The sequence below is a fragment of the Anopheles maculipalpis genome, chromosome 2RL (assembly GCF_943734695.1).
Source record: "Anopheles maculipalpis chromosome 2RL, idAnoMacuDA_375_x, whole genome shotgun sequence".
Taxonomy (NCBI): Eukaryota; Metazoa; Arthropoda; class Insecta; order Diptera; family Culicidae; genus Anopheles; species Anopheles maculipalpis.
Window position 1 is genome coordinate 82,877,657 of NC_064871.1, and position 16,057 is coordinate 82,893,713.

A 16,057-nucleotide genomic window follows, 5' to 3' on the forward strand; every position below is an offset into this window, starting at 1 on the left:
TATGACGCAAGCACTTAAACATATGCAGTAAACAGACACTAACGCACTAACTATTTACATTGAACAGAATATAAGCAAGCAGCCTATTTAGTTGTAAAAGGGATGGAAGATGCATGTGTTTATTCGCTACCAGCGAGCGGCAACTTCATTGAAGGGCTACCAAGTGCAATGAAAAGTCCTACCTCGTCGAGAAAGGACACTGTTGGGTGAAAGTAAGGAAGTGGATCATTTTGGGGAACACACGCCCCTAAACTAAGTACACCTAAGTACTAAGGTTCGCTAGTGCTGCTAGAGCAAACGAGTGGTGGCAGTTGTTTTTGTGTATGCTATGCATTATCGCTCCCTAACTTTCTATCTCTGTTTCTTTTTTCTCTTCGTTTCTCAGCTCACCGACAGTGTAATATGAACAATTTGCAGTAAAGGGGTTTTTCTTCAAAAATAAGAAATGCATCAAGAGTACAAAAAAAACAATGTATCAGTGGAGCAGTAAATATGTTTTGGTTTGAAGTATTGGTCCAAAAAATAAAAGGAGTTGCGTTGCATGTTGCAAAACGTATTCAGCGGGCATCCTTTCGCTGTCCTAACTGACGAATTTTGAACACAGACACACCGACCCATGCACACAAGCCTACTACCGCTCTGCTCTACTGCTGGTTGCTGACGAGTTCGGGCTGTTGCTGCAGCTGCTGCAACTGCAGCTGCTCCTTCAAATGTTGTAATCGCTTCCGCTTGATGGCATTCATAAAGTTTTTGTATCGCTTATCCTCATCATCCAAAGCTGCAAGTGGATGGGTTGGGCCACGCAGTTTGCATGCAAAACAGGGAGAGAAAGAAAATTTTAGTAAAGAGTGTTTTAGCACAAGTAAGTAGTGGCTTAGCTAGTGATGTGAATGCATATTTCGTATTTTTATTTTGCTACTATAATTGCTCTGAAAGCAACATGATTAGCATACAGAAGGCGAGCAAAGAGAACAATAAACATACAATAGAATGCGATACTATCTACTGGTGAATGGGTGTGTTTGTGTTGATGTTTAACGTGACGTAAGGATGTATTGGGATGAACGTTTGGTAAAAAGGATGCAGGCTGGAAGTGAATAAAGTGAAAAGGATAAATCTAGGTTTCATAATTACATGCATAGTATTTGGTATATGCACACTGGGTAGTAGCAGTAGTGTTTGGAGTTTTGTGGGTAGTGAGAACAATACATATTTTTGTTTTAGAGTATGTTCACGTGCAGTAATAGACCCGCTATCTATCTTTTTTACACGGCATGTAGCTCTAGCTGGAAACCAAACCTTTTGATAAGGAGTTTGTAGTATACTATTATTATAGCTACATATTTAAAGTTAAGTACATACGAATGTGCTTTTTTCTAGCACCTAATAACTACTGAATTTTGTACACTATTTGTTACTTTATTTATTGCTAATTTGTTACTACACGTTGCTAACTTGAGGTGGATGTTTGGTGTTTCTTCTCGCTCTTTATTTAAATTTTACCAGTTTTTATTTCTTTGGTAGTGACTTCATGAGTGTGCAAAGTGAAAGTTTCGCTGGTGCGAATGTTTTCCAGAAAACGAATAAAATGTGCAACGCGTGCGGGCAACATAATGTTGCGGGTGCAGTAAACGAAGCGCGTTTACCTTTCAAGTGGCAGTGAGAAGCCATTTTGGGTGGAAGCCATCCATTCGATGCACCATTTTGTTTTCGTTTTGTTACCGTATAAATATTTTTCTCTGTACATAGCGTTTACCGTAATCCACTAGAATCATTTGCTCTATACATATAGCGACAATATTGTATTGTTTTGAGATTAGAGCGAGCAAAACTATTGGTAGTAGAGCGGTTCGATATTGTTACGTCCAACCATCAGATATAGCGACGGTTCCAGATGGACTTTGTGGAATGAGGACTTAGGGAATCCGATAGTATCTGAAAGTAGGAATCGAACGAGAGAGAGATAGTACCTTCAGAGCAAGCACTTATATACAACTGGTGCCTTATGATGTTTTTAAATATGTGTGCTAAAGGATTTTGATTTGGAAGTGGATGCGTTTAAAGTTGTCAAATATGAGGCACGATCTTACACGGATATAAGTCCACTTTTCGATAACACATTTTCTTAATAACAAACTGTCTACTTATCCTTCCAGTAAGCGATACATTTTTACAGTTCCCTCTAACTATAATTTTCGTAGCATGCTAAAACAAATCTAAAATGTAAATATAGTAAACACATGCAGAACGGTCTTTGTTTTTATCTCGCTGAGGGTTTTGCATCGTTCACAGATTGCTGTACATGCAATTATGGTACATAGAAGTTTCGTAATATGCTGGTAACTTATGCTATAATTTATGGACCTAAAAAAGGAGGGTGCAGTTAAAGAGTAGCGCAAGCACACAGCCATAATTCATTCGCAATCCCTAGCAGGGTAAAATTAAGTAGGCTAAGGCTAGGTAGACCACTACAATAATTTATCGAGCCAAAGGCTCAAGCAAGGCATTTATAATAATCCGGCAGAAGCTTCCTACGTTCCATGATGATGATTATGAGGGCGTGAGGTTTGGTAATGGGGTTTCCGATTGTACGGCAGTGTTCAGAATAGTCAGAAAGGTACAGATATTCGAGTAGGAGACAGAGAGATCCAGTAGTAGTAGGAGGTCCGTAAAGTTTGCTGGGCGAGTAGTGGTAATAGTAATAGTAGTAGTAGAGTAAGTAAGAATAAAGTTGGTAGGGTAGAAAGTAAAGTAAAGGTCTTGTAGAGTCATATTGACGTAGAAAGAGAGAGAGTTATCATGCACTATTGGTGTTACTCGACAGGAGTTCCAATTTTTCACGCTGTTAAAGTAGAGCGATCGTTCTTGCCTTGGAATTCTGCAAATACTAACAGAAAATACAGAAAAAGAAGATCGTTCTCTAAAGAGATTAAAACAGAATATCTCAGCGAGGTAAAAGAAAGGATAAGATACTGCACGAAATTAAACAGAGTGAAATATGCAGGTGCGGTATTCGGTAGAATCCATTACCAGTGTATGTAGAATATTACAGTGACGATACAGCTGATCGTATCGGGCGCCATGGGGTTGGTGTGTTGGTAATCCAAGAATTGTACAGTGAAAATAAACCCTTCTCCATTTCCCCAGCCCACAGCCACGGGGACTACACAGTGAGAGAAGTGTCCCTGGACGGAAAAGTTGGAGTTCCAACGACCGGAGGCTACTCATGCACTCAAGTAGAAGCGACAGTGAAAGTTCTCGATGGATTGTGGGATCGATGGACCAGATAGAACAGAGTGTTTGTCCGCCGACTATGTAGAAGGTGGTGCGGAGAAGGTTTTTTTTTTTTGGATAGAGGTGTTTACATTTAAATACATTCTTACCGATCGAAATGGCGTGCGATCACTGATGTGCGTGTGCTGTCACACGAAACGAATTCTCTCTCTCTCTCCTTCTCCAAGCTATTCTGTTTTTCGTGTTCTTATTTTGTTCAAGAGTTTGTGCATTTACAATTCTATTGCATAGGAAGTGGTACTTGCTGTTGTTGGTGCACCTACTAATTCTCGTGACGCTTTGGCTAATGCGCTGAAGCGTGAAACCATTTTCGAAATCCAGCGAAAATGTTGCTTCGAAATTTGTTTCCCCTTCCCCATTTGCTTTCCATTGCAGTTTCATCATTTACTTTATCCTTTAAGCTGTATGTGTAGCCTAGTTTTTCTTATTTTCTACACAAAAAATATTATATCATATACACACACATTAACGTACAAAAACAAAAAATAAGGGGGAAAAAAGCAATAAATGGTAAATGTTGTAGATTGAATGAAAGTTTATATGTGTGTTTTTTGAATTGGATATTTCGCGAGTAATGAATCTTAAAAAAAAATGAACCACAGTCTAATTTTTTGTTGTGCAAATTGGCAGACTTTTGAGTTTACAACCTTACGCACTAGAGTTTTCTTATAAAAGTGAAAAACGTATTTTACGCTTTTTTCTAAGCGTAGTTAAAAAGTAATTTGTAAAAAAATCGAATGTGATTTGAGTAGTTGAATAAAAGTTTAAAAAAAATATCCATAAAAACATAAAAAAACTTAAAAATAAAAAAAGAAAAGTGTAAGCAACAAACAAAAGTGCACAAAACAGAACAGAAGCAAATCGTAGGACAAAAACAAAAACAGCAATGGAAAAAAGTGACCAAAGAGCAAAGCAAATGATATAGAATCCCCCATCGACTACCAGCACGCAAACACAAGCCCGCAAACGACACATTCCTAAAACGGATGTTAACGTTCGGTAACGCAGTTGATGGCGACGGGGGGAGAAACAAAAAAAAATGGTGCAAAGCACGCGTATTTTGCAGGATATCAAACAACCAAAGCTCACGTGTGCCGAAATGAAATCAAGACATTACTGGCGCACATTGGTGCACGTCCTTGTGGCTGCGTTAACGCACCGCGTAACGCTCAGTAGTAACGGCCGGTGCGTGCCGATGTGCTACTAGCTCCACCGGTGGCAACACTGGCCACACTAAGCTGACTGTTTGCACCGAGATAGTTGCCGTTCAGTGCGTAGTTCGGTGCGCTTTTGGTGGTGGTGCGTTTGGCAAAGTAGGAAAAGTTGTACGGATTGCGTGTGGTCGTTTGTGCGATCCGGTTGAAGTACACATCGAACACCGGATGGTAGGTGGCTTTCGGTTTGCGTGTCGTGGTGGTGATGGTGGTGGTGGTGGTGGGGAAAGGACCGGCATCATGTCCACCCTGATCGTATCCACCATCCCCACCGTACGGCTGTTGGTTGTGGTGTTGGTAGTGCTGTTGTTGTTGGTGCGGTTGCTGTTGGCTGTTGTAGTGCTGTAATGCGTTACTATTGTCATCCTCACGGTTGCCATTGTTCCAGGACGGTCGATGCGTTGTGGTGGTGGTTGTTGTTGGAGCTTTGGTCGAGCTGAAGGTATATTTACTGAACACGTACGGTGTCTTGGTCGTCGGTTTCGTACTGTACGGTGTCGACTTGGTCGTCGGGTTGTAGTGAGCGTAATTGTTGTTGCCGTAGTTGTTGTTGTTGTTGTTGTGGTTGTTGTTGTGATATTGGTTGCCATTACCGTTACCATTATCACTAGGGCTAGGGCTTTTAGCTGAATGGTAATCATTGGGATAGGTACTCGTGGACTTGTGATGGAAATACTGGTAATAGTTCCTCGTCGATGTCGCTGGCGGCGGTGGTGGTGTTGTGGTGGTGGTGGTGGTGGTTGTTGTTGTAGTGGTGGTGGTGGTGCTGGTTGTCGTTGATGTCGTTGGCGTGCTAGACGGTTCATAATATTCTTCCTGCTGATCTGACTTGTCGTCGTAGTTATATCTAGAGAACGTTGATCCGTTAGATTTTGCGCGTTAAACTCGGTTTGCTTGAGGTTGGTTTATTGGTTTTGTTTCTACTATTTGTTTTTTGTTTGCTTTTTTTTTTGCTGTTTGATTTGTTTGAAGATTATCGATTGATTCTACTGAGTTGGAGATGGCAGGCAGGTTTGGTTTTGTTGGTGGTTTGTTTGGTGCAAATAGGATTAGACATTAGAGAAGAGACGAGTTTGGTGGTGTTGTCGAAGGGTGAGATCACTATTTACAAATAGATGGTGTGTCGCTGTTGATGTGTGCGTGTGTATTGTGTAGGTGATACATGACTCCGTGGCGCGCCTCGAATGTGAATTCGTTTCCACTGTCCTCGAGGTCTTGGCGCATTTTTTTTTCTCTCAAAGATAGATGGTTAACTGTTTACCCTATCCGCTCGAACCTCCTGTGAGGTTTGGCCGTGAAGCAACCTGAAGGTTCTCCGCTCCGGGTGCGGCATCTTTACGTATCTAACGGCGCTAACGGCTTGACGGATGAGATTTGGTGGATGGTGGGAGTAGATGTAGTAGATGTAGTGGTGCATGTTATCGAGTAGAATAAAGGGGAACCGGGAGTCTGGGACAGGAGTGCAATGTCTAAAGAGGGATGTTGTGATGTTCTCGGCGATTTGTTGGAATCGAATTCTGCAGTCTTTGCAATGTGTATGAATTTGGTGTTAGGTGAAAGAGAATGGGAAAGGATCGTGCAAACTCTTATGGATTTTTGTCCCGTGTAATCTCATACGTACTTCACAGACTGCTGATTGTAGCGCGTGTACGATGGAGTATGTTGCGAATAGTCCGGTATAATGTTTTCATGCTCCGCAACACACCGTCCATCGAGACAATGCTACAGTGAGCAAAGTCACATTAAGGAGTTTTGGAAATAATATTTTTTGTGTTGTGTTTCGGTTGGACAACATGCAAGGGAGATCAACCGCAAGCAACGAGTAACGCGTTACGCGTGTAGTTAAAGTAGCAACAGTCAGCAGGAGAATTTCACGTAACAGAATCATGTCGAGATTGGGAAGAAATGGAAGAGAGAAATAAGAACAAAAAAAAGAATGATCGTTAGTACTGCGCTGAAGTTCACGGTTGTCGCTCGAGAAGGGCGTCGAAGTGCGTTTTAATACTTGTCCATCTCCGCAGGAGGATCCTTCGGCGGCGGGTCGGTACGCGACACAGTAACCGCTCGCCGAATCGAAACAGAACAGCTGGGCACACACACGCTCATCCTTGAAGCAGGCGGACGTTCCACGATCCCGCCGGCATTGGGCATCGAGCGAGAGCAGTGTTCCCGGTAACGCCCGCCCAAGCGCCTCATCTTCGTGGGGTGGATTGTGAAGGCAGCTCGCTGTGTCACCACTGTGGGAAGAAAAAGGTTTCGATTACGAATTGAACCTGGGCGCACCGGACTACTAGGGCACTTACTTGAGGAAATGGTGGAAGCTTTGCACACTGCACGGTGACCAGCGGAATCCTCGCTCGGTGTGCCTCAGATCGGACATGATATATCCATCCTCCCAGCGACACTTCTCGGCGCCCGGCCCTCCGAGGTAGCTTGGCGGTGGGGAACCATCGTGTACGGCACCAAGACTAGAGAAGCAAACACGGCACCGAAAAGAGCAGTAAGATGACACTTGTTAATATCTCCGCGGGAGCCTTTCCGCTCACAGTTCGACGACCCATCGACGCCGAACCAATACGTACAGATGGCCAACTTCATGGGCGGCAACGATAATGCCACTGAAACCACCGGTATCCTCAATGATGGCAACACTGTTGACCTTTTCAAGGCGCTTGTTTACCACGCACGCTCCACCGACATAGGCGAATCCTGTACCACAGAGCAGTTGGGTGCACGAGAAAAAGGAGGAAACATCAGTAAAGAGGCTTTCTGCTGCTTAATCGGATGCGCCTGCGTTTGTGTTTGTGTGTGCTTTCTGTTGGTACTGCTGAGGTATCCGCTCAGTGTCCAGCCCAACCGAACCAAACCAGTTATGGGTGTGAGAAATGGGATGCATCTACCACCTTTGGGTGACATTTACACGTTTGGTAGCTGGTCATATGGACACCTGAATGATGATGCATCTCCCCACCGAGAAGCAGGTTAGTAGACTGTTCATTATTAGCATGATACTACCTGGTGAAGGGTCGTAGTAGTAGTGGTAAAAAAGTGCATGCATGTTAGAGAAGCGTTATCACTATGTACACTATTTATTTAGTATGTCCTACGATGTGTAAACGGTCATCGAATCTACAATGTTTAATAAAATGTAAGAAAATATAAAAAAGTCATGGTTCTGAGACAGAGTTGCACAGGAAAGTAGTCTTGACTGCTAAATATACAGCAATGGGAAGTCATGAGAAACATAATGATGTTAAAAGAAATAAAAAATTCCCAAACAATGGGTAATTATTGTACAAAACAATATTCACAATTCATTTCAATGGAACACTACCGTTAAAACTCTATGTACAATGATAATATGGCTTAATTAGTGACGGCTTTTAGACTTCTTTTATGGCCAAGATCAAGAGCCAAGATAAGAGTTGTCAAGAATCAAGTGAGTGGATAACAAAATCGAATCCAAATTAATGGTGTACAGTGCTTAGTAGGTACCCACGAATGTCCATCAAACTATAAGGTGCCCAGACTCGCGCCTGATGGACATCATGTACCTACTGAAGTCCTTGAAGCTGTGAGGAAGTCATCCGAAATGATCCGGACTTCCTATGGCTCCCCGACTCATCCATCACTTATACAGACCACAGAAGCATATGAAGGTGCGTGTCACAGTTTTGCGTGAAATTAAAATAGCTTTGCTCAATTATTTACACTCATTATGATAGAAATAAAAAGATGGCGCATTTAATACAGCATGTGACATTAATAGAGCAGAATGTCATAGTAGAAATGAAACTAGTAAAAGTTCGAAACCAAACACAAAGTGCAGTGAGCGATGGGCGTATGACTAAAGGCAAAAGGCAGAACAGAAGGAACAACAAACCGTTGTCCGTTGCTCAAGGGTGAAAAGTTTACAGATGCAAAGTGAAGTGAAGTTGAACACCCGAAAAAGAAGAGGAAAAAACAGATCACAAAAACATTTACACAAACAACATATCACTAAAGAAGTGACAGTGAACCAATAGTACAGCGAAAACGCAGAAAGTGAAAATGCGTAGTAAATAGGTGAGGAAGAGAAAACATAACAGTGAAGGTGTAGAAGATAGCGGTGATGGAAATCCTCTACGCAAAGACGGCGCAAAACAGGCGAGAGTGAGAGAGAGAGAGAGCGCATACACTAATACACTAGCAAATGGAAAATTTATGTTCAAAGATGCAGTTTTGAAGGTTTTTTTGTTTGTTTGTTTTGTTTGGTGGCCAAACGGCAGCAAACACAGCAACCACACAACAACAGCAATTGAGTGCCGTTGGTGGCCTATAATTACCTGCGGTACCGCGATTACACGCGTCATTTGCATATTGCCTTCTACACATATCTAGTCTGCAATGGTAATAATTAATTGTTTGTGGTTAGACGATACGGTTAATGGTTTTTAGCTGGGTGGGACGAACCCATCATAAACTGGCCACCCTCTTTATTCGGAAAAGTGGAACGTGGAGGACGACTTTTGCAAGTGAGATTTGAGAGAACTTGTTCCGAAGAGATCTGTGGTAAGGATCCCAAGTAATAAAATTCGTTGTTTATTTTTTCATTTCCAACGTTTTCGTCTTGGGTCGGTGTTGTTTTGTACGTGGTTAGTGTGTTGGTTGAATATTCTTGGTGTAGACGTCTTTCTTCTGTAATATGGACGCCCTGGTCCTTTGTATTAAGCATTACACCGATTCCATTACGTTTTATCTCTTGAACTTGCATAACCAAGAGCATCGAGATCAATTATTTAAAAAAAGTATTAATAAGGATAGCAGTAAAGTAAAACGTTATCAGTAAAACATAGGAGGTAAACAAAAAAGATAAAAATAAATAAAAGCTGTTAAAAGTTAAGTTAACCAATCAAACGACAAAAGAGGCAAACGGAAAAAATAAAGTTTGTCAGTAAGGATTTGTAAAAACGAAAAACTAGAAAAAGATAACACTATTAGCATTAGAACATAAAGAAAAAGAGGTAACTAAAAAGGCATGTAATAGTAGTAGTAAGAAAAGCATACAAGAATATGTGTGTGAAAGAAGGAACGAGAGCACTAAGGAAAGGGATAGAAGAGAGAAAATTTACCAGCTGTGCCCTTCGTACAGCGGCCACCTTTTCTTCTTCGGCACATATCATACCTGCGAAAGAGCTCGATTAGTGCGCAATAGTAATAGAGATTTGTTTTTTTTTTTTTTTTGTATGTTTTTGGTATTTTTCACAAAAGTCAAAAAAAAAATTAAATGGAAATTAGAAAGGAAAAGTATAGGAAAACTATCTAAACTCCACAGGAAAGTCAAGTAAATGGAATAGAAAGAAAAGAAGATAATTACAAACTTCCGAAGAGAAAGAAAGAGTAAATGTTGATAACTCGTAGTTGATAACGGTTTTAGAGTCCTGGACGATTTAAAATCCTTCACGCTTCACAGGATCGGAAACACTTGCAAGGGTTTACAATGTTCGACGAACTTCTTTATCACTTCGGTAACTTCGGCACAAGATCCTAGTATTACGTCCACACTCGCTTCACGTCACGTTTTCAGTCGGTTCGTGTGGCTGTCCGTGATCCACGCCGTCCGGATATGGACGGGTGAACGGGTTATACTTACTTCGTGATGGCAACGGCAATATCGTACACCGGGAGCCTTCGTTCCCGGAACAGGTATTTTCCCATATCGGTGAGGGCAGCCGCGGAATCGATGGCGTCCCGCCCGACACGATTCCGTTCCAGGTATGGGGTAGCATCACGACCCTGGAAAGAGGAAATACATTTTGAAGTTGTAGATGGATTTTTATAAGCTACTGAGCAGTATTACGATACCAATGCTTCTTATGTTTGGTCACAAACTTTTAGTTCTAGCCATTCTTGTAGGATTTTTCTTCATAATCTAAACCACTTTCAACAGATATTTTGTACTCGATATGTTTCCATATTTAACAAGCCTCAAAGAGAAGACTGGGACTTAAGGTATCGTCCGAGATCTGCGAGATCTTTCTGAGAGATTCTAGTTACTTCATACTTAAGATCCGTAGAATGGAGACTCGTTACAACGATGCCAATACTTTCTAAGGTCATCATCATCATTTGAAGAATTTTATCTACATCTGGGTTCAAACTGAGGTTTCAGCATTTTCAATATCGATCTCACCTTCCCCAAAAGGAAGAGTTTGAAGACTACGACATCCAGTTTAGCTTATAGCTGATTGTTTAAACAAATCATCCTCAAAAAACCATCAGGCTCTTGCTCAATTGTTGCTCAAAATGAATTTTCTTAATTCCCCTGAATCAGTTACATGACAAACTCGTAGTTGAATCTACTTAGTCGACAAACTACTTCCTCGCCGCTGATGTAATATCATCACGGGAAGTTCTCCATTGCATAAAACATCGCCCTCGTTACCTCATCTGCACACAGTGGAAGTATATTGAAGGCCATCCTACCGAGACGGGACGAAACCTCATGCTCGTGACGACAATTGCCAATTACCAATACCTTTCTCAACCATGCCTCCGCATTTCTCTCTTCCATTACTTATGCCATCCACGAACCTTTACTGTCAGGTAAAAAAAAAACCGCAATGCAAAAAAAAAAAAAACGAGCACATTGCAGCACCTTTCGGATATGTCATCGTGGATGGTAGTTGCGGTGAAAGTAAACCGATAAACATATGATTCGCCGTTCGGGTTGTGTCATTTCCCGGCATCCTACTCCGGGAGTCTTCTCCACAGCCGTCAGTCGGACGGCATTGTCGGAAGCAGAAGTAACTCCAACATTGTGCCTAATGAAGCAATGGATGATAATTTCTCTGAGGCACCGTGAACTCGAAGGTCGTTCGGCTGTGCTATGGAAGAAAAGTCAGTTGCACCCAGTTCCGTGTATTAATAAGTGCCCCGACGAGAAGCTCGAAGTAACGGACTGAAACTGACCACACGGGAAAACTATTTCCGATGGCATTTCGTCCCGATGGAGTGACTTGTACAACGGGGTGGCTACTTATCGGCAAAGCTTGCTGTCTCCCTCACCAAGCTGCTTCGCCAGTCGACGCTGGTTGTGTTTTATGAATGGACTCATTAGCATACGAAACACCTTCTTGTGCCGCTTGCCCGTTTGGCCAGGTGGGTGGAATGGGACATGGGGCCAAGAGCTCCTTAAACTTTTAAATGATTGCGTGTCTCGGTGTGCGGAACAGGTGTGCACATGCATGACAGTTTTTGGGCGAGATATTTTTGGCGTTCTCACACACACGCCGACCGCCGGACAAAAATTCAAACATATGAATATGACGTGTTTCTTCCATCGCCCAGTTGACCTTCAGCCGACGATTTCCGATAGATGGTAATTTTTTTATCTAACCCAACAGCAAACAAATTTAGACGTCTTTTCCTTCCTTTTCCTGCGAGAAGAGGTGAATGAAACGAAGCTACCACAACATTCGAAAAGGCGGCAACCGGCCGGGCTGAAACGCCCGCCGAATTGAAAAGGGCAATAAAAGTGCTTTGGACAACAACGCGCATTAGAAAAAAATGGTTCCAACGAAGCCACCAGTGTGGAGGTGGTGTGGTTCCTGATATGGGAAAATACAGATTTTTGTGTGTGTTTGCTTCAGTGAGAAGTTGGAGAGTTGTAAAAAAATTTGGAAGGCATGAAAAATGGGAACACCTTACAAAGTTTCTTATTTTAATCGCCTGTTCTTTGACATTTTTGATTGAAAGAAACTATCTAATGAGATGACATTACACTTAGTATTATTTTTGTTTTTGAAATAAGATTTTAACCATCACATTTTCACATTTTTACCATCACAAACCACAGAATTATTTTAAAATACATCGTAGCCCAACAGTTATTTGCTGGAGATCCTTATGAAATTATTTTTTATTGAACTGCTGCCTAGAAATGGAAGTTTATTTCATGATTTTATGAACGAAAAAACAGGACATTTTAAATCTCAGACACCTCTTCTGACGTGTTGACACGCAGTGCTCGTTAAAAAGCGTATAAAATGTGCCGGTGATCTAAAATGTCATTAAAGATGGATCAGTTACGCTCAGGCTCTGAGTCGCTCAGAAGCATAAATAACGATCGCTACAGTGTCGTGTAGTGGAGAGGGTTTGGACTTGAACTCGGTTAAAGTCTTTTTAGCCATGGCTATCGTGATTGCAATCTTCAAGAATATGTTCATTATCTTGCCCCATACGCACGCAGAATGTGATTAAAATACGGTTCCTTAAGACCTCACCACGGGAGACCTTTGAATGAAGAAGTAAGGAACATGAAGGAAAAGTTATCACCGTTCTACTGTTTCTTTTAAAAGCACCAACGATGGAAACAAGCTCCTTCTCGTTACCAAGCTGCAGCAATATACAAATTGATTCGAGGAAAAAAAATTTTTACTTCCAACAAATATTCATTTACGTCCACTGGTTTCTAATTGTTCGTAGCTGTTTTTTAGCTTGAGTTGTCACCAGTGTTTGGTTAATTTTGTACATGGAAAAATCCAAGGCGAGTTTTGTATTTTTGTTTTGTTTTGCTGCTAGCAACGTTTCCAGTTCTACAGTCTTCCAGCTGTGTGTATAATAAATTTGATCACAAACCAACCCGAAAAAGAAAGCATAAAGGGATATGCCGTGGTTCATATTTTTTTCCAGCCTCCTTTCGATTGCGACAGTGCGCTGCCTCAAACGGAGCGTGAATCGTCTCTGTTGCCGTCGTCGTCATCGTCGGATAAAAAAACGCTCCATCCAACCACTGTGTCAACTGCCTCAGCTCGCCCCAATCTCAGTTCCAGAACGAACAACGCCAGACGAATGGGCGGGACAGCCCTGCAGACTACGAACGATGTTGAGGCGTACCAACGAAAAAATTTACGACCTATTCTCACGACATTTAGCGCTTATTGATAATTTATAGTTATCCGCTTATTTTGCGGTCCGAATCGATTCGTACGCCAGAAGGGAATAGAGAGAGAGAGAGAGAGAGAGAGAGAGAGAGAGAGAGAGAGGTGTTGAGTGGAGGTTCCTGCTCCTGATGCTATTCCAGGTCCAGGTGGTCAGGTTCGTATCATTGTCGTACCGTCACAGACAACAATCTTTTCCGGTCTGTATTTCAACTCTTACTACTTCGATTCCGAATGAGTGGTGTTATATGGTTAAATTCTTTTTGGAAACCTCCTTCAATAGTTAGTACATCCAATATACTAGTTTTATTTTGGAGATATGACGTTATACTTAATAGCTCGCACCTATTTAAAGGGAATGTAAAAGGGAGCTTGAGCTTCGAACAAACCTCTCCATCCTAAGCTCCATAATTTCAATAACCTGCTTCCATCTGTGGTGCCCATTGACATCTTATCTGTGTGTGAAACTGTCCGATATTCAAAGAACTCACAACCACGAAAGCAATTCATCGACTGACATCATCGCGAGTCGCTCGTTGTCTTGTTCGGTATTTTCTCGTCAGACTTCAGATAACAGGCTAGGCAACACCTGGTAAGCATAAAATGTCGCGAGCGCGAGTTTTTTCAAAATTCTACGCCCCAATGCAGGCTCATACTCGGATCCCTGTGAGGCACCGGTAGCCTGCCAACAGTTATCGGCAGTTCACTATCGTGCTGAGGATTTTTTATCTGCTGACGATAACCAGTGTCAGCTCGCCCATTCGTCCAGTGGTTGAGCGGCATGATCTTGATTCTCGCAGCATTTGAATAAGCGTAAGTCCCGGTGCGAGAAAAAAGCCCCCTAAACCACCTGTTCGAACAATCTCAACTCTACGAAACGGGACAATTCTGCCCTGTATGCGTTTTGATGAGAATGAGAATGGTTGTTTTGGTATCTTAACCCGGCTATGACAAAGTAGAAGCATTCAATCAGAATAGAATCCCCCCCCCCCCACAAACTAGCGCGAAAAAAGGCCTCAAACGAAGCGGGTGGGAAGGGGAGATTTTTTCTCGCTCAAAAATGCGGTGAATGATGGGGTGAATCAATTTGCATATTCACATTAATTATACGGTCCGAAATCGATTAATGAAGCAGGATCATAAAAACGGCGATATTGTTTCGGATATTGTTGCGAAAGATAAGAGAAGACAACAACAAGAAACGCACGCTGAAGGAAGAATTTCTGCGAATTATTTGCGTGCCACAGATTAACGGACTCCTCTCGCCGAGTTCAACAAAAGGTGCATTCTTGGGCATGCTTGACCAGTGGATGTTCGATGTTCAATACATACCAAAGGCACCCATAAACTTGGGTAACATAATTTCGAACGGAAATGGTAGGAATTTCGCTTCTGTCAGCCGAAGTCTCTAGCAGACAATCAAAATCGCGTGACGCGATCGTAATAAATTCTTCCACACCAAGCATAACCTTAACAAGTCTGCTAATGTGAAAGGTGTTGAATGGTTAGGAAGGCGAGAATATTTAAACTTCCGGCCTGAAAATGTGACTCCTCGCAACCTGTTCAATCGATGATCACAATACCCTCTTGGTGAGCTCAATGAACTTAGCACCAGGTGGATTAATTAGCAAAAATAAACTTTACAATCGGTCTGGCGTGGCGTTATGCAGGGCCAAAATATGAAGAAAAAAAAAGTTACAGGTGTGAAGTGAAGGTTTCCAATGAGGTTCAAGTGTTGGCTTTTATTCGCTTTTGCAATGCAAGAAACAAAACCACAGCGCGTCTCTTTTTTCGCATCAAAAGATGTACAAGACCTCACCTCTCGATGGTTACTTCCGTGCCATTTTTGCTGTCGAAATTTTACAGCCAAGAAGTACCACAGCAAGGGCCATTGTTGCTGTGAACTGGTGAAGATGGTTCGCAAAAGAATGACAATCTTCTTCTGCTTCTTTCCTGTCTGTCTTTGTGCTCATTATTCTGGACTATTCTACCAGCAAGGCGGATAAGTGTTTATGGTGCGCTTTAAACAATCAACCAGTCTTGAATTGGCAATCCATCGTGCCGAAACGATTGCCAGGAGAAGGGGGCGAAAGGGACAAGCTTCAGTTTTGTTTGTACTTGCATCGGTTGGTTGACTGACCCTGTCAGAATGGAAAAATCTCACCAAAATTGACAAACACGAACCATGCAGTAAAACACCAAAGCTTCTATTGTGCTACTATTATGCCGGTGGCTGACTTAAATACGCACTCGTGGGCTATAGTTTTCAAAAACAGAGAGTCTTTCGTAACAATCAACTATACTAATTCAATTGTGTTAGAAGAAGAAAAAAAGGCGGAGACAGCAACTCAAAGCATTTCCGATTTATTACAAAGTCTTGTTGCTGAGGAAAATGAGATGTTCCGACATAATGAGAAGGGCAGCGAACGAAACATGGTAAATCTATTCATCATTTTGTTGTGCCAGTAGAACATCTTCATTTTCAACAAATTAACCAAAAATGATCTTAAATCGTTCACTTGTCACGTTCTGTGGCACAAAAAACACAAAAGACTTGGACAAAATGTACGGAAGTGACGAACCCCACGCTGACGAGGTTGCTCGATTGTGAAGTGAATTTCCATTAAC

At 42.0% G+C, this 16,057-nt stretch overlaps 1 protein-coding gene across 5 annotated transcripts in view; it reads right to left on the reverse strand.

Moving 5' to 3' along the window:
- Window positions 1-637: 637 nt before the first annotated feature.
- The window catches only part of LOC126567854 (A disintegrin and metalloproteinase with thrombospondin motifs 1), a 321,278-nt gene continuing 305,858 nt past the window's right edge, over window positions 638-16,057 (reverse strand). Inside the window, exons 7-14 of one of the 5 annotated variants that reach the window (XM_050224176.1) lie at window positions 10,141-10,283; window positions 8,834-8,889; window positions 7,091-7,217; window positions 6,812-6,976; window positions 6,514-6,745; window positions 6,130-6,230; window positions 5,162-5,355; window positions 638-778 (exon numbers count right to left, since the gene is read on the reverse strand). In XM_050224176.1, the coding sequence (XP_050080133.1) occupies window positions 645-778; window positions 5,162-5,355; window positions 6,130-6,230; window positions 6,514-6,745; window positions 6,812-6,976; window positions 7,091-7,217; window positions 8,834-8,889; window positions 10,141-10,283 (1,152 nt within the window). In that variant the 3' untranslated portion in view covers window positions 638-644. Of the gene's footprint in view, window positions 779-1,820; window positions 1,936-4,458; window positions 5,356-6,129; window positions 6,231-6,513; window positions 6,746-6,811; window positions 6,977-7,090; window positions 7,218-8,833; window positions 8,890-9,619; window positions 9,673-10,140; window positions 10,284-16,057 lie in introns of those variants that run through there. The other 4 variants (XM_050224177.1, XM_050224175.1, XM_050224173.1 and 1 more) reach the window with 4 other exon arrangements.